Source organism: Rana temporaria, chromosome 2 (assembly GCF_905171775.1).
Source record: "Rana temporaria chromosome 2, aRanTem1.1, whole genome shotgun sequence".
NCBI classification, from domain to species: domain Eukaryota; kingdom Metazoa; phylum Chordata; class Amphibia; order Anura; family Ranidae; genus Rana; species Rana temporaria.
This window is the reverse complement of record NC_053490.1, coordinates 78648322-78672576: the sequence shown is the minus strand read 5'-3', so window position 1 is coordinate 78672576 and position 24255 is coordinate 78648322. Positions and strand designations below refer to the sequence as shown.

Genomic DNA, 24255 nt, shown 5'->3' with positions numbered 1-24255 from the left:
ACCGTGCAATTGTCAGTTAAAGCGACGCAGTGCCGGAAGCTGAAATTTCGCCTTGGCAGAAGGGGGGTATATGTGCCCAGTAAGAAAGTGGTTAAATCTGGGCCACAAAAAGACTGTAGATTTGGGGAACTGGTCTTTGCTTCGTAGCCTAAAGAGGAGCTACAGTCTCTCTACTTTTTTTTTTTTTTAAAGTCAGCAGCTACAAATACTGTAGCTGCTGACTTTAAAAAAAAAAAAAGTCCAGCACCACCATCTTAACTATGGGAAACCTGCATGAGCCTCTCCACACCTTGTGAATAGTCCTGCAGTCTTCTGGGACCTGTCATGTGTTCCACGAGGCTGTGAAGGGGAGGAACTTGTGTACCCGCTTTAACATATTGAAACGAGGTTCAGCAAATATTTTACAGAAGAGTTCTGCGGTGGCAGCCCCCAAATTTAAGTTACTTGAATTCAATATGAAAATCTTTTCTTTCTCAGGGAATATTTGCAGCAACGTCCTGCTTACACGTGGCCAGAACCCCTTTAACCAGCACAGTGCTCATGCTACACCTTTCTCAATACGTTGTACCCTGCATGAAGAATGCCATTTGGATGTTACCTTTTGAAGGACATCACTGTGTAAGACTCTCAGGGATGCTGGGATTTGTAGTTACTCCACACCTATAAAGTTCTCTGGCCTATAGACCTCCCTCTGGGGGAGTTGTTCCTCCTGTCAGCAGCATTTTCCAGTTTAAGATGGCTTCTCTGCATGCAGGACGCTCCGGAAAGTGACATTGTACTCATAGACATCTTTCATCCGTTGGATCTTCCCCCTGGGAACGCCATGGCTATTCCTCCTACAATTACAGGTAGAGATAGTTTGGGGATTTTTTTTTTTTAAATAGATTTTTTTAGCAACGTCTTAATGAAACATTTGGACCATTGTGGGACAAATACAGTGGTAAGAGCTTAACATTTAACTACAGCGTTTAATACTAGTCCCCTCATATCAGTACAACTATTTACCGGCGTATAACGCGCACTGTTTTCCCCTTAAAACCAGGGGAAAATCGTGGGTGCGTGTTATACGCCAATCCCCGTTGTCTCTGAGCCCCATCCGACAAAGACCGAGCCGAGTGTACTGCGTACTCGGCTAGGCTCCGCCCGCAGCCACGCAAGGCCGCAGACGGACGCCGCACAAGGCTGGACGGACCCCGCGCAAGGCCGCCGGACAAGGCCGCCGATGGACGCTGACAGCAGACGGACACCGACAAGGCTGAGCATCCAAAATGTAAGTTTTTTCCTAAACTTCCCTTCTAAGCTTGGGGTGCGCGTTATACGCCGGCGTGCGGTATACACTGATAAATACGGTAAGTCTAAACTTCCTCTCTTTTCTTCTTCCAATTCAGTTTTTCCTTTCTTGTTTTTATACGGTTTATTAATTCTCTGACAAGCATCCCAGGAGTGTGCTGGAAAAGGCGTTGTATCATCTCATGCAGGGTAGGCTCTCATGCCCAGGGATTGGGTTCCAAACAGTTAAATCTCATTTATTTAGCCACCGTTTATTCAGACACCTTACAGAGCAATGTTTGTGTTCAAAGTTCATCTTTCACTATTGTAAACTGGATGGTTGATAGCTGTGCTTTATGGCCTTTACACTCCATAAACGTACTGGTAACTTTCCTTCTTTCTGGATTTCCCCTTTAGGCACTTGAGCTCCGGACACTTTTACCCTCTTTGTGACCAGGCCATTTTTTGCTATTCGGCACTCTGCTATTTTAACAGGTAATTGTGCAGTCATGCAACGCTGTATCCAAATTATATTTATATCATTTTTTTCATACAAATAGAGTTTTTTTCTTTTGGCGTTTTTTTATTTTAATTATTATGATATAAACAAACAAAAAAGATTTTGGGGAAAAAGAAAAAACAATATTTTTCACATTCTGCTATATAACAGACAATAAAAAAACATTTACAAAATAAATTTTCTTCATAAATTTTGGACAAAATGTATTCTTCTAAATGTCTTTGATTTAAAAAAATAAATAAAATCCCAATAATTGTATATGGATTGGTTTGCGTGAACGTTATAGCACCTACAACACTGCCATTTTTTTTATTTTTATAGCACCAATGGTGATGACCAGCGGCCAATAATGGGGCTGCAATAGTGCAGCGGACAACCTGACACTAACTGCCACTGACATCAATGCTTAAAGCGGATGTGCCAGTAAAAAAAAATATTAAAAGCCAGCAGCTACAAATACTGCAGCTGCTGACTTTTAATATTAGGACACTTACCTGTCCTGGAGTCCAGCGCCGTCCGCAGCAGAGGACAAGCGATCGCTCATCTCTCTGCTGCTCCCCCCGCCATCCTCAGTGAGGGAACCAGGAAGTGAAGCGCTCCGGCTTCACTACTGGTTCCCTACGGCGAATGCGCGAGTCACGCTGCGCCCGCCAATTGGCTCACACGCTGTGTGCTGGGAGCCGAGTGTTCCCAGCACACAACGGGGGACAGACGGGAAGTCTGGAAAAACCCGTCTTTTGCCCGAGACGTGTGGCCGGAAGTGGGTGCAAATACCTGTCTTTAGACAGGTATTTGCACCCCCCTCCCCCCTGAAAGGTGTCAAATGTGACACCGGAGGGGGGGTGGGTTCCGATCAGCGTGAGTTCCACTTTAGGGTGGAGCTCCGCTTTAATACTATACAGTGGGCTAGATTCACATACCTTTAGGCGGGTGCAGCGTATCTCCTATACGCTACACCGCCGTAACTTTGAGAGGCGAGTATGGTATTCTCAAAGATTTTGCCGCCAAAGTTACGGCGGCGTAGCGTATTAGGGCCGGCGTAAGCTCGCCTAATTCAAATGTTGAAGCTATGGGCGTGTTTTATGTATATTAGGTGTGACCCCACGTAAATGACGTTTCGTTCGAACGGCGCATGCGCCATCCGTGGACGTATCCCAGTGCGCATGCTCCAAATGACGTCGGCAAATCGTCAATGCTTTCGACGTGAACGTAAATTACGGCCAGCCCCATTCACGGACGAGTTACGCAAACAACGTAAAATATGAAAAAAATCGACACGGTTCCGACGTCCATACTTAACATTGTCTGCGCCATCTTTTTGGTGGTTTATCTTTACGCCTGAAAACCCCTTACGTAAACGGTGTATCTTTACTGCGATGGCCGGGCGTATGTCGTGAATAGGCGTATCTAGCTGATTTACATATTCTAGGCGTAAATCAGCGTACACGCCCCTAGCGGCCAGCGTAAATATGCAGTTAAGATACGCCGGCGTAGGAGACTTACGCCGGCCGTATCTTAGCAACATTTAAGCGTATCTCAGTTTGAGCATACGCTTAAAGTTGCGACGGCGCGGATTCGGACTTACGACGGCGTATCTACTGATACGTCTGTCGTAAGTCTACCTGAATCTGGCCCACTGTCACTGTACTAATGACACTGGCTGGAAAGGGATCAACATCTAGGGCAGTAATGGCGAACCTTGGCACCTCAGATGTTTTGGAATTGCATTTCCCATGATGCTCAACACTGCAGAGTGCATGAGTATCCTGTGAAATGTAGTTCCAAAACATTTGGGGTGCCGAGGTTCACCATCACTGATCTAGGGCGATCAAAGGGTAAAATGTGTGCTCTGTTTGTGGGTAATATGTATGAAGTGTTCTGCTTTTACTACTAGATCTCTCAGTTTCTCATCCGGGAAACTAACAGATGACTCCCTCAGTACAGAGCTGTTTATTGTTTGTGAATCATTGGCTGGGACTTGCTGACAGAATCTGGCTGGTGATCTCATGAAAGGAAAGTTATAAAAGGTACTGCACTGCAATTCAGCTTCTACTCCAACTATGGCATATACAAAAAAGTGTTTGAAACCGCTTGCTGAGCAGCCAACACAGGTTGGCTCGGCTGTGTGAATCGTCATAGGTGTACGTCGGGCTTGTACAAGGCATTGTGTGCGTGGGTGTGCCCTGATTGGCCAGCGGGGGGAGCCAATCAGCAGGTCCAGCAGAGTCAATGTCAGCCGGCCACCCGCGATCGTTACCCGTAGAGATAGAAGGGGGATCTGCCAAAGTAAACAAGGCAGATCTCTGTTCTGTCAGTGGATGACAAAGAGATCCTGGCCCGGATTCAGATACAATTGTGTATCTATCGGCGGGCGTAACGTATCTCAGATATAAAACAAGTGAAAATATTTGCGCTGTAAAAATGATACACAATGGGTATAGATATGCATGCATATACAAACATACGCACATATATGCATATAGTGAGTGGGAAAACCAAACGTGAAAGTGGCAATAAATGAATAATAAGTGACAGTGTTGAACAGTCCCTGTTAGGGGAAAACGCAAAAGGTCCAGGAAAACAAAAGTCCAGCCATATAAAAGGTATAGTTCATCAACACTTGATCCAATCAATGAAGCGATGTAAACTTGTAAGATAGTTCAAAAGAGAGAAGCCTCATATCCAAAAATTGGTGAAAGTAGAAGATAAGCCGTAACCAAGATCTCACATAGACACCTCTGGTGGTCCCAGTAGCTCACCTCAGATCTGTCAGGTCAGACTAGATTAGCCAAATCCTATATAGAAATCGCCATCCAAATTTAATAAATATCTTAACCCGCTATCGGGTATTTCTTTATGGGGAAGATGTACTTAACGTAGTACATTAACTCTAAAAACTGGCTTACGGTGTGATGGGAGGGTGGGAGAGGAGGCGAGATAAAACAAGGGTTTTCTCACTTATTTACAATGTCATAAAGAACGAGGGTAGGAAAAGACAAGGGGAAACTAGGGGAAAAAATGTATGCTTGTGTATTGTTTATAACACACACGATGATGTAACACTTTTTGTACTTTTTTGATACGCAAACAACAATAAAAAAAAATACTGAAATTAAAAAAAAAAGATTAGCCAAATCCTAATGGATGTGGTCCAGGACTAGATAGCAGATACGGATCTCCGTATGATGCGATGCATGTAAAACATAAAAGGGCATATACCAAATGGTGTGAGAACGTAAAAAAGGGGGGGGGGGGGGGAGCCTCGATCCTAGCCAGTGGAGATGCACTCACATATAGATGATAACCTAGGGCCTATCTCCACGAGCGCCCAGCTCGTCAGTCCCTGCTTCCTTTCCTTCTCTAGTCCTCCAATGTGTCAGGCTGGGAGTCCTATGTCCCAGAACGGCTCACAGCTGGCTCCTGGAGTCTGATTAGTCAAGTCCTGTTGCATATGTATGTGGGTCTCGATTGTACATAAAAAACAAAGCAGAAGGACATGCAGCCTGATAGTGTGATACAGTATGCAACACAGGACCCCAAAAGAAAGTAGATGAAGATACACTCACATACATACAGTGAAATGAGACCTATCTCCACGAGTGCGGACTCGCAATAACCTCCTCCTCCGCCTCCTCCCTTCTATCTGTGGATCAGGCTGAGTACTCGGATGGCAATATCATGCAGTAAATAAAGATGCGTAGCGTACCCCAATCGGCAGTGGAATATTTATTAAAACAAGGTAAAAACTCACATTTAGTGGTTAAAAAACGGCATATATCCTACGAGTAGCGAACTCGTTCGACCGTCCGTCGGATGCTAGATTGTGTCTAGCCCTCCAATCCCGACGCGTATCGTCACAACACGTGACTTCATCAGGGGATGACGTAGTGGACATATCGGCAGACATTTATAGTCTGCATAATTGGACGCATGGCGGCCATTTTGTCGAAGCTCACGCGCTGTAGTGGAGACAGGGCATACTGCAGCCTACCAGCGCCATGTTGCCGTCTCCATAGAGCGCAGTCTTCGCACAAACGGCCGGCAAAGCTTGCATCTGTACTGTTGCTGACACATAAGCAGACAGGCGGATGAAAGCCAAAGGGACATAGAACCTAGATACTTGAAAATATATATTAAAAATATTAAAAAAATGGAAAAACTAAGTACTTTTCTGACTGTCCAGGTCGTACACAGAGGAACGCCCCCTAGTGGTAAAAAAGCAAAAGGTCAGCAATAATGACACAGGGAAAGGATCTAATGGAAGGATCCACAAATGCTTGTACACACCCGGACGTGAAAGCAGGGGGTGAGATGGCAATAAGTCTAAATGGCACGGGAATCCAGCTTGGCCCAAAACACGAAACATATATGAGATGAACATATATGAAAAAAGGGATAGGATGGGAAAGTGCTCAAATAATGCTACCGGCATAATGTATTGGAGCCCAGGTATCTTGAAGAAAAGCAGTTGACCGTAACTCCCAAAAAACAAACGATGAACTAAGGTAATCCTGACAGGTGGATACACGTGTCCATACCCACATGACCCGGGTGCCAGATAAAAAATGGGATGGCCCTCACACATATCACTCGATGCCTGGTTCAGGAAAGGGGTACTCGCAGAGCAAACAGGAGATTAAATATCAAAGAATATATATATATATGGGAATGTATATGGCAATGTTTGTAATGAGAGAGCCTAAAGAGGGAAGGGAAAGGTGAAGACAAAATGAGAATAAATTGCCTGACATCATGGAAATGTGGGAATACATCCATAATTCACAGAGACCAGTGGGCAATGGGTCCTAGGAGGTCAGAATGTGGGATGTAGGTGTACCCATCATAGACCAGAGAGGGTATTTGGCATATATTGTGCCGCATAGGTGACTGGGTCATTATTAAAGGGAGGGAGGGGAGGGGAAAGGGACCCATAGGGTCCAAAATCAATTAAACATGGAAAAAATGGCCATATGGTAACAGAGGGCACAGTGTGATGGTATGACCCCAACCGTTTAAACAGGGGCATTAGTACACCGCATGCAATGTCCGGCCTCATAGCATCTATATGGAACATAAGGCAGAATGGCCTTGAAATCCGCATCTAATCATCCAGAGCCCAAAGATGACATACATTGACATACACCAACTTAAATCAAAAATCACTGAGAAAACAATTAAGGTCAAATTCAATGTTTAAGCCCTTGGGTGTAAAAGTGTCCATAGAAAAAATGTATTTGGACTCGATTTGGCTCAGTGATCTCACTTTGTGGCCGCCACGCCAAGGTCTAGAATATGGCACAATCCCCCAGAATTTTAAATGTGTGGGATCTTTTTGATGTACTTCTGCAAAGTGTCGAGATACACTGTGTTTGGGAAAACCGCATTCTATGTTCTTAACATGCTCTTTAATGCGGATCCTCAAAAGCCTTTTGGTGCGTCCAATGTACTGGAGGCCACAACTGCACTCCAGAACATAAACGGCGCCTTCGGTATTGCACCCAATAAACTCTCTAACCTCATATTGGGTCCCATTACTGTTAGACTGGAAATTAGTCACTTTTAGATTTGGCTTGTGGGTATGTGTGCATGAATAGCATCTCTTACAAGGGTAGAACCCCTTACCCGTAAAAAATGAAAATGCTCTTTTAGGAGGGTCAATCACACTCTTAACCAGTTGGTCACATAGAGTGGGCACTCTTGTATAGATGAACCTCGGTCTATTGGGCAAGATCTCCTTTAGGCCTGGATCTGACTTCAAGATATTCCAGTGGCGTGAAATGATCTTCTCTACTTTTCTATGCTGTGCATTGAATCCTAGGACAATAGGGACCAGGTCATTCTTGCTGGTAGGCTTGGAAGTCACCATAAGCTGACTTCTCGGTAGATCAGATACTTCTCTTATTTTATCTTGGATAAAGGTTTCTTCATATCCCTTCTCTATAAATCTGTCACCTATTTTATTAGCCTGCTTCTGGAATTCTTCAATAGTCGTACAGTTACGTCGTAAACGCACCATCTGACCTTTCGGTATATTGAAGAGCCAGTTCTTGTGGTGGCAGCTGGTGATAGGGAGGTAACTGTTGCGGTCTACATTTTTAAAAAAAGTCCTTGTGGTGAACACGTTGTTTGTCCTACTGATTTCCAGATCTAGAAATGGTATAGTATTCTCTTCGATCTGCCAGCTCAATAAGATATTTTTACAGTTGTCGTTTAATTTTTAAAAAAACGATATAAGTGACTGGCGGTCACCTTTCCATAATACGAAAATATCGTCTATGTATCTTTTGTACATCAAAAGATCTGGTGGAGAATACGGACTCTTCCTCCCCCATTGCAACCCCGGTTACTGCTTATCTTCTACTTTCACCAATTTTTGGATATGAGGCTTCTCTCTTTTGAACTATCTTACAAGTTTACATCGCTTCATTGATTGGATCAAGTGTTGATGAACTATACCTTTTATATGGCTGGACTTTTGTTTTCCTGGACCTTTTGCGTTTTCCCCTAACAGGGACTGTTCAACACTGTCACTTATTATTCATTTATTGTCCCTTTCACGTTTGGTTTTCCCACTCACTATATGCATATACAGGGAGTGCAGAATTATTAGGCAAATGAGTATTTTGACCACATCATCCTCTTTATGCATGTTGTCTTACTCCAAGCTGTATAGGCTCGAAAGCCTACTACCAATTAAGCATATTAGGTGATGTGCATCTCTGTAATGAGAAGGTGTGTGGTCTAATGACATCAACACCCTATATCAGGTGTGCATAATTATTAGGCAACTTCCTTTCCTTTGGCAAAATGGGTCAAAAGAAGGACTTGACAGGCTCAGAAAAGTCAAAAATAGTGAGATATCTTGCAGAGGGATGCAGCACTCTTAAAATTGCAAAGCTTCTGAAGCGTGATCATCGAACAATCAAGCGTTTCATTCAAAATAGTCAACAGGGTCGCAAGAAGCGTGTGGAAAAACCAAGGCGCAAAATAACTGCCCATGAACTGAGAAAAGTCAAGCGTGCAGCTGCCAAGATGCCACTTGCCACCAGTTTGGCCATATTTCAGAGCTGCAACATCACTGGGGTGCCCAAAAGCACAAGGTGTGCAATACTCAGAGACATGGCCAAGGTAAGAAAGGCTGAAAGACGACCACCACTGAACAAGACACACAAGCTGAAACGTCAAGACTGGGCCAAGAAATATCTCAAGACTGATTTTTCTAAGGTTTTATGGACTGATGAAATGAGAGTGAGTCTTGATGGGCCAGATGGATGGGCCCGTGGCTGGATTGGTAAAGGGCAGAGAGCTCCAGTCCGACTCAGACGCCAGCAAGGTGGAGGTGTAGTACTGGTTTGGGCTGGTATCATCAAAGATGAGCTTGTGGGGCTTTTTCGGGTTGAGGATGGAGTCAAGCTCAACTCCCAGTCCTACTGCCAGTTTCTGGAAGACACCTTCTTCAAGCAGTGGTACAGGAAGAAGTCTGCATCCTTCAAGAAAAACATGATTTTCATGCAGGACAATGCTCCATCACACGCGTCCAAGTACTCCACAGCGTGGCTGGCAAGAAAGGGTATAAAAGAAGAACAACTAATGACATGGCCTCCTTGTTCACCTGATCTGAACCCCATTGAGAACCTGTGGTCCATCATCAAATGTGAGATTTACAAGGAGGGAAAACAGTACACCTCTCTGAACAGTGTCTGGGAGGCTGTGGTTGCTGCTGCACGCAATGTTGATGGTGAACAGATCAAAACACTGACAGAATCCATGGATGGCAGGCTTTTGAGTGTCCTTGCAAAGAAAGGTGGCTATATTGGTCACTGATTTGTTTTTGTTTTGTTTTTGAATGTCAGAAATGTATATTTGTGAATGTTGAGATGTTATATTGGTTTCACTGGTAAAAATAAATCATTGAAATGGGTATATATTTTTTTTTGTTAAGTTGCCTAATAATTATGCACAGTAATAGTCACCTGCACACACAGATATCCCCCTAAAATAGCTAAAACTAAAAACAAACTAAAAACTACTTCCAAAAATATTCAGCTTTGATATTAATGAGTTTTTTGGGTTCATTGAGAACATGGTTGTTGTTCAATAATAAAATTAATCCTCAAAAATACAACTTGCCTAATAATTCTGCACTCCCTGTATGTGCGTATGTTTGTATATGCATGCATATCTATACCCATTGTGTACATCATTTTTACAGCGCAAATATTTTCACTTGTTTTATATATCACTCCTTGTCTATTGAGGTAGACCTTTTTTATATTTGCAGCAGTATCCCTGCCAGTTTTCCCTTTCCCTTGTTCCCCTCACCCCAGACAGCGCAGGAGTTCACTTTACATATCTCAGATATGTTACGCCGCCGTAAATTAGGGCGCAAGTTCCGTATTCAGAAAGAACTTGCGCCCTAAGTTAAGGCGGCGTAACGTATGTGGTCCGGCGTAAGCCCGCGGAATTCAAATTCTCCATGCAGTGGGCCGTCGTAACTCCTATCTGAATCCGGGCCCCTGTCTTTCTGCTATTCAGGAAGACTGGTTGGTGTGTGTGTGTGTGTGTGTGTGTGTGTTGTTCCAGGCAGCCCATCCCCCATACAATTAGCAAACACACCCAGGATACGCATTCACCCCTTGATCACCCCCCAACGTTAACTCCTTCCCTGCCAGGGACATTAGTACAATATCCGTGCATATTTTTAGCACTGATCACTGTAATAATGTCACTGGTTCCCAAAAAAGTGTCAAAAATGTAAGTTAGGTGTCCAATCTGTCTGCCTCAATGTCTCAGTACCACTAAAGATCACTGATCACCGCCATTACTAGTAAAAATAAATAAAAATGCCATAAATCTATCCCCTAGTTTGTCGATGCTATAACTTTTGCGCAAACCAATCAATATACACTTAATGGAGCTTTTTTTTACCAGAAATATGTAGCGGAATACAAATTGGCCTAAATTGATGAAGACATTTTATTTTTTAGAGTTTTTTTAAATTGGAAATTGTCCGCTAAAGTAACGCAAACTCAGTGCTGTATCGCAAAAAATGGCCTGGTCATTAAGGGGGTAAATCCTTCCGGGGGTGAAGTGGTCAATACTGCAACATGAGAATATATAGAGTAAACCGAAACAACTAGCGTATTTTTCACACCATAAGACGCACCCCCCCCCCCCCCCAAAAAAAAATGGGGGGAAATGTCCCTGCGTCTTACGGAGCTAATACTGACCAGGCACTGAACCCTCTTCCCCCCCCCCCCAGTCGCCGCGCCAGAATCCCCAGCGCTAGGCTTCTCTGTGAAGGAGAGAAGACAGGATGTGAGGCTCCATCACCTGAGCTGTTGTGATAGAAGAGGCTTAAGGGGTGTTTGTGTGTGTGCCCTGCCACCCTGAGCTGATCTGGGAAGCGGGGAAGGTTGCAGTGTCCACCACCAGCACCAGATATAGTGCAGCTGAGCTGATTTGATAGGGGGGGGGTGGTATTGCTGTGTGTCCGCCACCCACCTATAGTAGTAGTATAAATAAAAAAAATTAGTACACCATTTGGTTCAGAATAGTTTTTTTCTTGTTTTCCTCCTCTAAAACCTAGGTGCGTCTTATGGTCAGGTGCATGTTATGGAGTGAAAGTACTCATCTTTTATAGCTGTTCTGCTCTAGAGTAAAGAAGTGAGATGAAGAAGTTACCTTGTTAACTCCTTGACATTGAACTTCCAGTGTGTGTCAGGCTCCAGAAATATGACCTGATATGCATTCTCCAGTGCCTGAAGACAAGCGAGGACATGAAAAATGTTAGACTTTAAATGCAATTTCATTTTTTTCTTTTTCAATAAAAAGAGTCTGGAAGGTTTACTAACTTAGAAGCAGAATTGCATTGTTTTCTGTACCCAGAGTACTTTGCGTTTCAGTGAAAGTGCAGAGAAGACCATGCAGATGGCAATAAAATCAGTTTATTATAGTAAATTAGCGAGGAGATTACTTTTTTTTTTTTTAACTGTTAAGGTGGATTTTTCTTTACATCATATCCTGAAAGCATTGGTAAACAAGGCAGTAAGTGAGGCAAGAGCTCCACAGTAAAAACATGACCGGGGCTCTAACCCTTCTATAAAAAATTGCAACCTTTGTCCTTACTGAAAAGATTTGTCCCTCATTTTCTTTATGGTATATGACTTGGATCAGAGGTGAGAAGAAAACAAAAAATTGTATACTCACCTTTCCGTAATTTCCCTTTCTTTGTACATCATCATGGCAGCTCTGCCCCTACAACCTGATAGGACAGGTTAGCTATAGGTTTTCAGCTAGGCCCCAGCCCAGAATTCTCTGTAAGATCACCTCGAGGGTGGAAATCACTTTTAAAAGTGGAGCCGACAGAGAGAAAGTGATGTAATTGCCGAGCATGCTCCGTGTGACCTGCAGAATCTGGTGACATCTTGGAAACTGGCAAAGGAGGTCCCTTATGTTGTCGCCTCCTGCTGGTATGCTCAGAAGCCCTGAAGCCATGGCTGCCATCTTGGAAAGAGGCAGAGGAACACAGGAGGACTACAGGGCTCAGAACCGCAGCAGAAAAAAAGGAAGTAAAAGAGAACCGCTGCAAAGAACCAGGCTTGTTTAAAGCACTTGTAAAAAAAAAAATTGAGGCTGGAACTCCTCTTAAAGATCATTCCATTTTCCTATATATAATTAATTGCACTAAAATGAGACATGTCTATATGTAACTGTTCATGTCCCCTAAGCCAGTGGTTCTCAACCCTATCCTCAAGTACCCCCAAGAGACCATGTTTGAAGGCAGGGGCGGACTGACCATTCGGGCACTGCCCGAGGGCCCCATGCCACTAGGGGGCCCCATCAGGGTTGCCAGCCTCAGTAAAACCAGGGACAGTAAGTAAAAATCTGTGTTTTTTTTTTCAAAATTCCAAGATTATAGCTTCCCCGCCTCTCCAATATGTTTTCAGTGTGTGCATGTATACTGTGTGTGTGCATGTATACTGTGTGTGTGTATATATATATATATATGTGTATACTGTGTGTGTGTGTGTATGTATACTGTGCGGCCCCATAATCTATTGCCTGGGGGCCCCGTGAGTTGTCAGTCCGCCCCTGTTTAAAGGTTTTCCTTTATTTTGCACATTAAATCAGAGTCAGTCAATGGCTTGGTATTTTGGACAGCTATTTTATCTAAGAGAAATTCCCAAAACATGACCTGTTGGGGGTACTTGAGGAGAGGGTTGAGAACCACTGATCTAAGCCAAGCCTGACCGTACTTACCATAACCGCATACGGCTTCATGTGCCAGGCCCGGATGTTGGTATTATCGATGACAATTGGAGTCCTTCCCTTGGTCATTGCCTTGCGTGCTGTAGAGAGAAAAGCCTCTGGTAGTTGCTAGTTACAGCAACATAACGATCCATTACAGAACAAACATTAACAATGCAAAAATAATAGTTATTATTGTACTGCACATTAAAACTACCTACTGTCCCAATGAAACATGACATTTTGAATTAAATTGAATTCACAAATAATCAGATATGAATTATCTAGAAATTGACAATTAGAGTCTTGCTGCAATAGGCCATGCATTAGGTTATATATTAGACTCTGCGGACACATATAACAAGTACGCTTTATAGAATTACTGTCTTGATTCAGGTTTCCTCTTCCTGCGACTTCCTTTCTTCACAACATCGCAGGTTTAATCTGCACTGACAAAAGTTAGGGAAGCCTGGAATTGTGACAGACAATCCCTCGGTTTTATTTTTTTAGTAAAATAAAACAATGCAGATCAGGAAATCTCACTTCTCTATGATTCTTTTATCTGCTAATGTTTCCGGGTTAGTGACCCAGATTTACCAAAACCAAATAATATATGAGGTCAAACCTAAACACTTACATGTGTATGCAATCAGAAGGCACTTGTATAATGTATGACCAACTTTAGGCCCCTTTCAGAAGAACAGCAGTTTTACCACAGCTAAAAGCATGTTTATGTTTTGCTGGAATTCAAGACTCCAGGCACAGCGATCAGCTGCATTTGTACAGTGCTTTTAGCTGCAGTTGCGTTTAGCAGCGGCACGATATTGAACGGGGATCCGACTTGGATCCCTGCCAATACCAAGCACTGTGTCTAGTATGAATCTTGAGGGGGAACTCCACGCCAAATTTTAACTAAAAACCGTCATGGGTTCCCCTACAGGAGCATACCAGGCCCTTGGGTCTGCTATGGATTTTAAGGAGACACCCCCTGCGCCGAAAAACCGGCGTCCCCCAAAATCCATACCAGACCCGTATCCGAGCAGCAGCCCGGCTGGTCAGGAAAGGGGTGGGGACGGGAGAGCACCCCCCCTCCTTAACCGTGCCAGGCCGCATGCCCTCAACATGGGGGGGGTCGGTGCTTTGGGGCAGAGGGGCGCCCTGTGGCCCCCTCCCGGTCATCTCATTCGACGTCTTCGGCGGGGGCGGGGGGGGTGGCAAGTGCAGGTCTTCACCGCCGTCTGGTTCTCTTCCGCCGGGGGGGGGGGCGCTTTCTTCTTTAGCTCTTTTACATCGGCCCCCTCCCGGTCTTCTTATTCGGCGGGGGTTGCTCGGGCTTCTGTCGCCTTCTGCCGCCTTCTTCTCCGATCAGGTAGGAAACCTGCCGCTCCAGGTGAGCACACCTAAGGTAATCACTGTCCACTCAAGAACCAACAGGTGCCGGCAATGCACAAGGCATGCAAAGAGAGAAAGATATATGGACAGTCGCACTCCAAAGTCTTAAAAAGAAGTGTCCTTTATTTGGGTAAAAAGAAAATGCACTACAAAAAACAGCATACAGTGGGAAAAAAACAGCTGACGCGTTTCACATTGAACCTCGATGCTTAGCATTGAGGTTCAATGTGAAACGCGTCAGCTGTTTTTTTCCCACTGTATGCTGTTTTTTGTAGTGCATTTTCTTTTTACCCAAATAAAGGACACGTCTTTTTAAGACTTTGGAGTGCGGCTGTCGATATATCTTTCTCTCTTTTCTTCTTCTCCGATGTTGACACGTCGCTTCCTCCCGCTGCAATGCCACAGGGCGCCCCCCTGCCCCAAAGCACCGACCCCCCCATGTTGAGGGCATGTGGCCTGGCACAGTTAAGGAGGGGGGGCGCTCGCCCGTCCCCACCCCTTTCCTGACCGGCCGGGCTGCTGCTCGGATACGGGTCTGGTATGGATTTTGGGGGACCCCCCCCATGCCGGTTTTTCGGCGCAGGGGGTGTCTCCTTAAAATCCATAGCAGACCCAAGGGCCTGGTATGCTCCTGTAGGGGGAACCCATACCGTTTTTTTAGTTGAAATTTGGCGTGGAATTCCTCCTCAAGATTCATACCAAACGCAGCTGACACAGTGCACTGCGGTTATGTGCCTATAGCTGCGGGATTTCGCAGCTGGACGCATCCAGTTCTATTTTTTCTATCGAACCGCGGGGAAAAACATTGCAGGTAATCGTAGTGTGTGAATGATGTCATAGGAAAGCATTGTGTGCTTCTAGCTGCGGTAAAATCCGCAGCTTAAAGCACCATTCTATCTGACCATCTGAAAGGGGCCTTAGAAAGCATTGAAACCGGGGGGGGGGGGGGTCAACAAAACAGCCAAGGACATCATTTCATTTTCATAACAAAGCTATCAATGGCAGGTTTACTCTTAAGCTCCATGTACACTGAAGCTGATAAACTGCAGTTTATTGGCGTTTTGGCTTTTTTTTTTTTTTTTTTTAAGGCCCATAAACTGAACTCTATGTTAGCCTATGTGCCCATGCACACCTGGGCGTTTTTTAGTGTTAATGAGCTTTGGAGTTTATTGGCTTTTTTCTGAACGCCTGAAATTTGCGTTCAAAGTGACGTTTTTCGGTGGGAAAAAAAACGCAAAATGCTCAAAAACGCAGATGCCAGTTTTTTTTGATCCATTGAAAAAAAAAAAAAGCTACACTGAAAAACGCTGATTAAAGCTATTGCAAAAATGCTAAAAAAAACGTTGAAAGGCTCCCTGCAAAGCTACTGGCGTTTTTTTAATAGCTTTTTTTAGCTTCAGTGTGCATGGAGCCTAAAAAAAAGAGGAAAGTGTTAATCCGTTTTCAGTACAGTATAGTGAGTGTGGTTTATTTACTAACACTGAAGAGTGCAAAATCTGGTGCATAGAGACCAATCAGCTTCTAACTTCAGCTTTTTCAGCTTCTTTAAAGGGGTTGTAAAGACAAAAATATTTTCCTCTTAAATTAAAATCGGACCGTAGCTGATAAAGTAAAAAGTAATGTTTTGCATTATGACTAGTTTGATACCTGTTGAAATCGAGCCGTTTTATTCACCTCCGTCACTCGTTATTCTCACTGACTTCCTGGTTTGCGGTGCGCATTCATTCTTGCTACATCACGGCCTATGAGAACTACAGTTCCCATTAGGCTTAGCCTCCATGCCTGTGAGGGATAAGAGAGCATCTTCACGCAGGGCTGTAGTCATAGGGAGGGGGTGAGCACATTCTGCTTTCCACCATGCAAAACGGCTCAGATGCTGGTGGAAAGCAAGAAGAGAAGTGACAGGAAATGGCTTTTTCAAACCTGGATTACTGTATTTTGGAGGTCAAAAGGAAAAACGAGGTAAGTGATATTTAAATGCTCTAGCTTACAGCAATCAATTGATCTAATAAAAAACAAACCTTTAGTGTTCCTTTAAGCTTTAATTAAGCTTTGACAAAAGCTTTCTATGCTCCAGATTTGGCACTCTTCAGTGTTAGTAAATCACCCCAATTGTCACTACTGGGTGAAAACCGCAAAATGTGCATTATTCCTTACCCTTTTCAAAACGCAATGCTAGTGTCGGCCTATCAGACCTGACCCAGTACTACAGGGTACACTGCTGTAGAGGATTCAAATCGAACAAACATCGACCCCATACCCCTGTTATGTCAACTATGGTCAGCCTTATGCCACTCCAGATCGCTAAATTCCCACCTGACAATTGAAGCCAACATTATCACCCAGACTTTCCCCCTGCCAGCAATCTCCCCTCACCCATCAACCCAATCCTAGGAGATACACTTTCCCCGCCCCCCAGCACAGAAAATAATCCACTAATACATCTCCTGTACATTGACAAATTGCACCTTCTACACTGTTTAATCCAGACTGGCTGGATGGACCATACAGATATTAAAGCGGAGTTCCGGCCACAATTTCACTTTTTAAATATAAATACCCCTGTAATACACAAGCTTAATGTATTCTAGTAAAGTTAGTCTGTAAACTAAGGTCTGTTTTATTAGGTTGTTACAGCATTTAGACACTTTATAAAATAGAAATTGACTGGGGCCATCTTAAGTGTGGGCATCATGAAGCCAGACTGTATGACTTCCTGGATTTCGGCCTTGCAGATCCCGCACATGTGCTGCACAAGCAGTGTAATAGGTTTCAGATCAGGTTTCAGCACCTGTACTGTCCAAGTCACATGATTCTTGGAAAGTTACACCCACTACATTCCCAGGAGTCTGTGCGGTGTAGGTTAGGAAGCATTAAGCACCTAGGTGCAGGAAGTGGGAAGATTAACTATTCTGCCTAGCAACAACACTTTGAAGGCATCTAAAAAAAAAAAATTCTTAAAGGACTAATGACATTTTTTTAAAACTACTGATGTAATGTTATATTTATGGGTGGAACTCCACTTTAAAAATCTGACTTGCCTACCCTTGGATATCAACTCACACCATTTCTAAGAGCTACTATTCCACGCCATAACCAGCTTCATAGACCGTAAAATGATGGAGCGGGGTCAGCGCATGCTGAAGCGCACAGTGCGCAGAAGTCGCCAACTGTCTGCATTGTCAATAGCTACAGACCTCCAAACTTCATGTGGCCTTCAGATTAGCACAACAACAGTGCGTAGAGAGCTTCATGGAATTGGCTTCCATGGCCGAGCAGCTGCATCCAAACCTTACATCACCAAGTGCAATGCAAAGCGTTGGATTCAGTGGTGTAAAGCACGCCGCCACTGGACTCTAGAGCAATGGAGACTTGTTCTCTGGAGTAACGAATCACACTTCACTGTCTGGCAATCCGATGGACATGTTTGGGTTTGGCAGTCGCCAGGTGACGGTACTTGCCTGACTACATTGTGTAAAGTTTGTTGGAGGGGGGGGGGGGGGGTGAGACCTGTTTTCTGATTGGCTGAAAAGAGAATATTGGCTGCCGAGGAGAGAGGAAATGAAAGCCACCGTAGGAGAATGGGAGGCCACTGAGCAGGGGAAGCCGCCAGTGATGGGGTAAGTGCTACTGACCTGGGTTCCCTTGTGGGTTCCCATACTGTTTGTGCCCCCCCCCCAAAAAAAAAAAAAAATTCAACCGGCCGCCACTGCTAGTAGGCATTACAAAATTGCAGTTTCGTAACCCGTTCCTTACAGGCTTGCCTACTGGGCACTTTCAACCCCTTCCTACCCAGGCCAGTTTTCAGCTGTCGCACTTTGAATGACAATTGTGTGGTCATGCTACACTGTACATATATAAAAAAATATAATTTTAACCACCACTAGGATTTTTATTTTTTGCTAAATAAAAAAATAAACTTTTTGGGGGGAAAAACGAAAAAACGTTTTCATAGTTTGTTATAAAATTTTGCAAACAGGTAATTTCTCTCCTACACTGATGGGCACTGATAGGTAAAACTGATTGGCAGCACTGGTGGGACTGCACGGATGGATGGGGGGGTGACTATCGTACTACACAGAAAGGCTCCAATCGGATGATGCATTTTTTCTTGAACGCCCGGCAAGTTCACCCTTCAGAGAAGAAGTATAACTGTACTGTACAGCAGCAGACTGACTGGTGAATGTCGATCGACCTTCTGCAGACAAATCAGTAGCTCACCTCTCCTCTGATTCCACCGGTGTGCATCTTGTAGTAGATCTGGATTGTATATGTAGGTTCCGTCTTCCATTAGGAAATAGTCGTCTGTACTAAGCACAACAGCACTGGGGAAATTTCTCTTCAGCTTCCTAGAAATAATGAAGACGTCTGGTTGGTTCTCGTTTTATTTGTGCAGAAACCGTTTTTCACATGCAACAAGGAAATATAGCAGCTTTATAGTCTATTGATAGCCAGCACCCGTCACAAATAAGCAGAATACCAGGAAGAACGTGGTGCTGCTGCCAACAAAATAGAAATTTCTCTAGACATTGAACAATAAAATAGATCTAAGCCCACTCACTAAAATGTTATATATGCGTTAGAGCCCATTCACACCTAGGCGTTTTGTCACCTGTAGTGTGACGCCGCTGCCGCCCCAACACGCCAGAGGGATGATTTAACATTGCCCTCTATGGAGATGGTTCACATCTCCACGCCGAATGCCTGCCGCCTGAAAAAAAGTCCCGGACCTTTTTTTCAGGCGGCTTTCGGCATAGGAGATGGGAACCATCTCCATAGGGGGACAATCTAGGGGCACATCTAGGCGGACAATCGCGGCGTTTTGTCGCCGCAAATCGCGGTACAATACGCCGATATTTGTCGCCGCGATTTTGTCCGCCTAGATGTGAATGCAGCCTTAGACCCCATTCACACCTGAGCGTTTTGTAGCTTGAAGCCTGAAGCTACAAAACGCTGGAGGGGAAAAAAATCAATTGTTCTCTATGGAGATGGTTCACATCTCCACTACAAAACGCCTGAAGCTCAAACAAGTTCTGGGACATTTTTTTGGGCGTTTTTCTGCTTTTAACACTGGTAACCCTAGACCTGTCCAAAATCGCGGCAAAACGCTACGTTCAGGTGTGAATGCAGCCTTTAGTCCCGTACACACGATAATCTGATCGTTAGTACAGAGCTTCCGAGAGCCGATCAGGACAGTTCATCTGATTTTATTCTATCGGACATGCATGGAAATTTTTTTTGTACGATGCCAGATCGTACGATTTTCGTTTAATCAGTACAGCCGTCGTTCCAAAATTCAATACAAATGCATTACAACTCATGACATCACTTCCGATTTTTTATTCTGCCGTACGAGAATTTTCGTGACTTTAGTAAACTCATCAGATTCAATGTGAGATTAGCATACAAAAAAAAAAAACGGACAATCATTCGTCCGATAATCGGATCGTGTGTACCGGGCATTAGTGTACACGCACCTTTCATGAAAATAAGACCTAGCGACCTTGTAGAATGGGCCTTGTTCAGGCACTTCCTGTTATGAGGTGACAACAATTCTCTCTGTTGGGCTCCTGTGTTATCATCCTGTTGCAGGAACCTGCACACAGCCACGCCAGATATTATTGTATAGGCAAAACACATCGTTATCACCATCAGGAAGCCATGATGTGCAGCAGACTGGAGCGAGTTCATGTAAACAGGAAGCAGCTGAAAAAGGCTGCAGGAGATCAGCAGCACCGAGCATCCCCCTGCAGGGACATCACATGGCACCTGCAGCGTTCAGAACATTCTGATCAGTGGCTGCAGCTGCCGGTCATCAAATGTTTTCCAACATATTCCTGATGATGATCAACTTTCTGTCAAACGGGGAGGGTCATGTACTAATCATAATTCAGCTGCTACCTGCTGAACCAGCCAAATAATGATCAGTGTGTGACCAACTTAGGCCCCTTTCACATGGGTGGACCAATCGGGTCCACCTGTCAGTTATTTAGGCGGACCCAATAAGACAATCCATTGCCCTCTATTGAGCAGCGGATGTAAATGGACATGAGTGTTGACATCCGATCTGCTAAAAACATCCATGTGGTGGATCAGATGACAGTTGGATGGAAACAGACAGGAGCTCAGTTTACATCCGACCAACCACACAGAGCGTGGGCTGTGTCTGTGTCCGCCATGCATCAGAGGAGCAGACAGGGACCCGTCATCTGCCTGCTCAGCAGAGATCAGCGGACAGATCCTGCACTGAGCAGGCGGATCCGCAGGTGGAGTTTACCCCATGTGAAAGGCTTTATTCACAGAATGTCTGTTATGGAGAAGTACAGCCAAAGCTTGTTTGGTTGTACTTCTTCTGTGGATCACAGGAGTGCAGATAGTCATGCACTCCTGTGACCAGTTTTCGGCAGAGGGCTGTCAAATGATGTCACAGAGCCACTCCAGGCTCAGGAAAGATTGAGACCATGTCGGGATCCGCCCACATACCTGGACAAACACCCTGACTCAGCGGGCCGCTGAGAGCCTGAACTGGCTGCTTCCACCCCCTACAGCCGAGCGCTCAAGTGGGGGGGTGAGGGGGCAGACGGTCACCGGTTCTCTGCTCAGGGAGACCTAAGGACTGAGTGGTCAGCGGTGTTCGATTGCTCGGTTCTCAGCCTTAGAGCTGCCGGGGGACAGATGCCGCATCGCACCGATGCTGCACCCATCTAGGCAAGTATGATTAGAAAAATAAAAATTCCATACTTCTCCTTTAAAGGGGTTGTAAAGGAATTTTTTTTTTCATAATAAGCATCCTTTACCTGCAGACATTCCTCTTTTCACTTCCTCATTGTTAGTTTTTGCTCAGAAGTTGCTCTATTTCTTCTCTGTTCTGCTCACTTCCTGCTTGTCTGATTTTACTGACCACCGTGATGGGAGGCTTTACTGCGGTGGTCAGTAACGTGCTCACCCCCTCCTGGGAACTACATCTGTGCGGCAGGACGCTCTCTACGTGTTAGAGACTTCAAGGAGGTGTGAATTACTGGGCGTGCCGCAATGCATACTGGGAAATGTAGTTCTTACATGAACCAGCGCCGCAAACCAGGAAGTGAATGAGAGAACGGAAACTAGAATGCCGGAGGTGATATAGATGAAGGAATTTAATAGGTATTTACTCGTTTTTTTAACAGAATCATTACACTATTCTGTCTGTCTACCTTGCAGACATTCATTTTAGGCAAAACAAATGTTTCCTTTACAACTCCTTTAAGCTGTGTAGCGGTGAAGTGATCAGTACAGGCTCAGCACAATGACACATAGAAAACCAATGCTGCCAGTGTGCCCGGCCCTATCACAATGCTGCATTCAGGTGTGTTGTGTAGAAGGCAGACATAGCGCATCTGCCCAACACACCGCACCGCACCCCAGTGTAGTGTGTTGTAGTACACAGATGAAAGGAGTGTCATTTTGTCCATAAAGTTAAAAATGAAGAAAGAAAAAACAGGGTGATGTTTTGCAACAATGCTTCACACCAATACAGCACAGTTTACCTTTCTCTAACTTTATAATAATCAGTGGTGGCAGCAAAAACAAACCCCCCCCCCACTCACACTGATGCCACCCCCAGTGCGAGAGACAGGCAGGAAGTTGGCGAGGATCGAGGACAAGGGGCAGGGCTGCTCCTCGCTCCAGCTGAGGGAAGAGCCAGGGTTTCTCCTCCCAGCTGAACAGAAAGTGGGTCCTGAGACCCGATTGGCCGGGAGTCCTAAGACTCCCTGGCCAATCAGGTCTCAGGGCCCGCTTCCTGATTGGCCAGGAGGAGAATCACAAAGACATAAGAGAATATTAATATGCTATTGTAACACAAGTGGGTAGGCTCGGCCCACCCTTTTTTTAAACCAATTTGAGCCTCAAGCTCTAATCATGTGCTAAAAAAGCAAACACTAAAATCCATGTGTCCGGCGCCCTGCATGGAGGTTAGGGGGGTGGACACGCTTGTGGGGGTGACGCCCCTGCGCGGAGGTTAGGGGGGAGGATGCATGGGTTAGGGGGGTGGTGCCCTTGCATGGAGGCTAGGGGGAGGGGCGCTCCTGCATGGAGGATAGAGGGGTGGCGCCCCTGCATGGAGGATAGGGGCAGGTTCATGGATTAGGGGGGTGGCGCCACTGCATGGAGGTTAGGGGTGGGTGCATGGATTAGGGGGGTGGCGCCCCTGCATGGAGGTTAGGGGCGGGTGCATTGATTAGGGGGTGGCGCCCCTGCATGGAAGTTAGGGGGACAGACGCATGGATTAGGGGGGGTGGCGGTTAGGTGGACGGGCGCATGGATTGGGGGGCTGGCGCCCCTGCATGGAGGTCAGGGGGCAGATGCATGCATCAAGGGGGTTGCATGGATTAGGGGGTGGCGCCACTGCATGGATTAGGGGGGTTGCGCCACTGCATGGAGGTTAGGGGCGGGTGCATGGATTAGGGAGTGGTGCCCCTGCATGGAGGTTATGGGCGGGTGAATGGATTAGAGGGGTGGCGCCCCTGCATGGAGGTTAGGGGTGGGTGCATGGATTAGGGGGTGGCGCCCCTGCATGGAGGTTAGGGGGACAGACGCATGGATTGGGGGGGTGGCGGTTAGGTGGACGGGTGCATGGATTGGGGGGTGGCGCCCCTGCATGGAGGTTAGGGGCGGGTGCATTGATTAGGGGGTGGCGCCCCTGCATGGTGGCGGTTAGGTGGACGGGCGCATGGATTGGGGGGGGTGGCGCCCCTGCATGGAGGTCAGATGCATGCATCAAGGGGGTGGCAGCGGCGCCCTTGCATGGAGGTAAGGGGGCGGTGCCCTGCACCCTGATTACAATGGGGGTTGGTTTACTAAAAACAAATAGACTGCACACTTTGCACATGCAGCTGCTCCAGAGCTTAGTAAATGAGGTGAAGCTTCACTTTGCAGAATACCCAATCACATGCAAATGAAAAAAAAAAAGGCATTTTCCTTGCACATGATTGGATGACAGAAGTCATGTACTAAGTAACAAGAACAGTCTATCATCCTTTAGTACATTCACCCGGAAGTGGCCCTCACTGTGCGGGGTACAGAAAGATTCCCCTGATAGGATGAGGAGACTGAAGAACAAGGCCGCCCCTCCCCCCCGTACCTGGCCAGACTGCTCTTCCCGGAGCCCGGCAGCCCCCTCAGGAGGTAGATGTGTTTGCTGAACCTGGACGGAGGGGGGCGCTGTGGGGCGGGGTGTCTGTCGGGTGGTCTCTGTCTATAGCGGGGCCGAGGCGGCCCGTCTAGGCTCAGGTTCCCGAAGGAGCTGATAAGCCGTTCAGCCATGCTATCCCCCGCCCGCTTCCTCTATTATGATAGTAGAGAAGGAGGAGGGAGGACGGGGCGGGGAGAGCAGGGATGTGCTGGGGGCCCGAGAAGAGATCTCCTCCCATACACAGGACCGGGCTCTCTATGGCGCCCACAACCTCTATCTATATCCACAGTTACCCCCTGACAACCACACCACAGACCCCCCTATTACAGCGCCGGCTCCGGGAGAGTCCACACACCTCCCCTACTCGGGTCCTAATGTCCGTGTGACTTATCCCGTGAGGGGAGGGGTCTAACCACTGTGATGTATGGGGGGGGGGGGGGGGTGAGAGAACAAGCCCCCACCCACATACTCCTCTCAGTCCCCCCAGGATGGGGGAGGGGCGGGGTCTAACCACTGATGTATGGGGGGGAGGGTCTGTGAGAGAACAAGCCCCCACCCCCATATTCCTCTCAGTCCCCCCAGGGTGGAGGGAGGGGCGGAGTCTAACCACTGTGGTGTATGGGGGGAAGGGGGGGGTGAGAGAACAAGCTCC

The 24255-nt window shown here is 45.9% G+C and overlaps 1 protein-coding gene across 1 annotated transcript; it reads right to left on the bottom strand.

The window, feature by feature from the left end:
• Positions 1-244: 244 nt before the first annotated feature.
• LOC120929171 (NEDD4-binding protein 2-like 1) lies at positions 245-23849 on the bottom strand. The gene is made up of 5 exons (XM_040340438.1): positions 23553-23849; positions 18653-18780; positions 13052-13140; positions 11474-11550; positions 245-836 (listed from the first exon to the last, which is right to left on the bottom strand). The coding sequence occupies exons 1-5, from the start codon at positions 23732-23734 to the stop codon at positions 731-733; spliced, it is 582 nt and encodes a 193-aa protein (XP_040196372.1). The 5' UTR covers positions 23735-23849; the 3' UTR covers positions 245-730.
• Positions 23850-24255: the final 406 nt, after the last annotated feature.

Bases quoted from the DNA above. Each gene is read 5' to 3' on its own strand.
- LOC120929171 (XM_040340438.1), bottom strand. From the start codon at position 23,734: ATGGCTGAACGGCTTATCAGCTCCTTCGGGAACCTGAGCCTAGACGGG. The intron at 18,781-23,552 runs GTACGGGGGGGA...CATTATTTCTAG, and splicing joins GGGAAGAGCAGTCTGGCCAG to GAAGCTGAAGAGAAATTTCC. The intron at 837-11,473 runs GTAACTTCTTCA...CTGTAATTGTAG, and splicing joins AATGTCAAGGAGTTAACAAG to GAGGAATAGCCATGGCGTTC.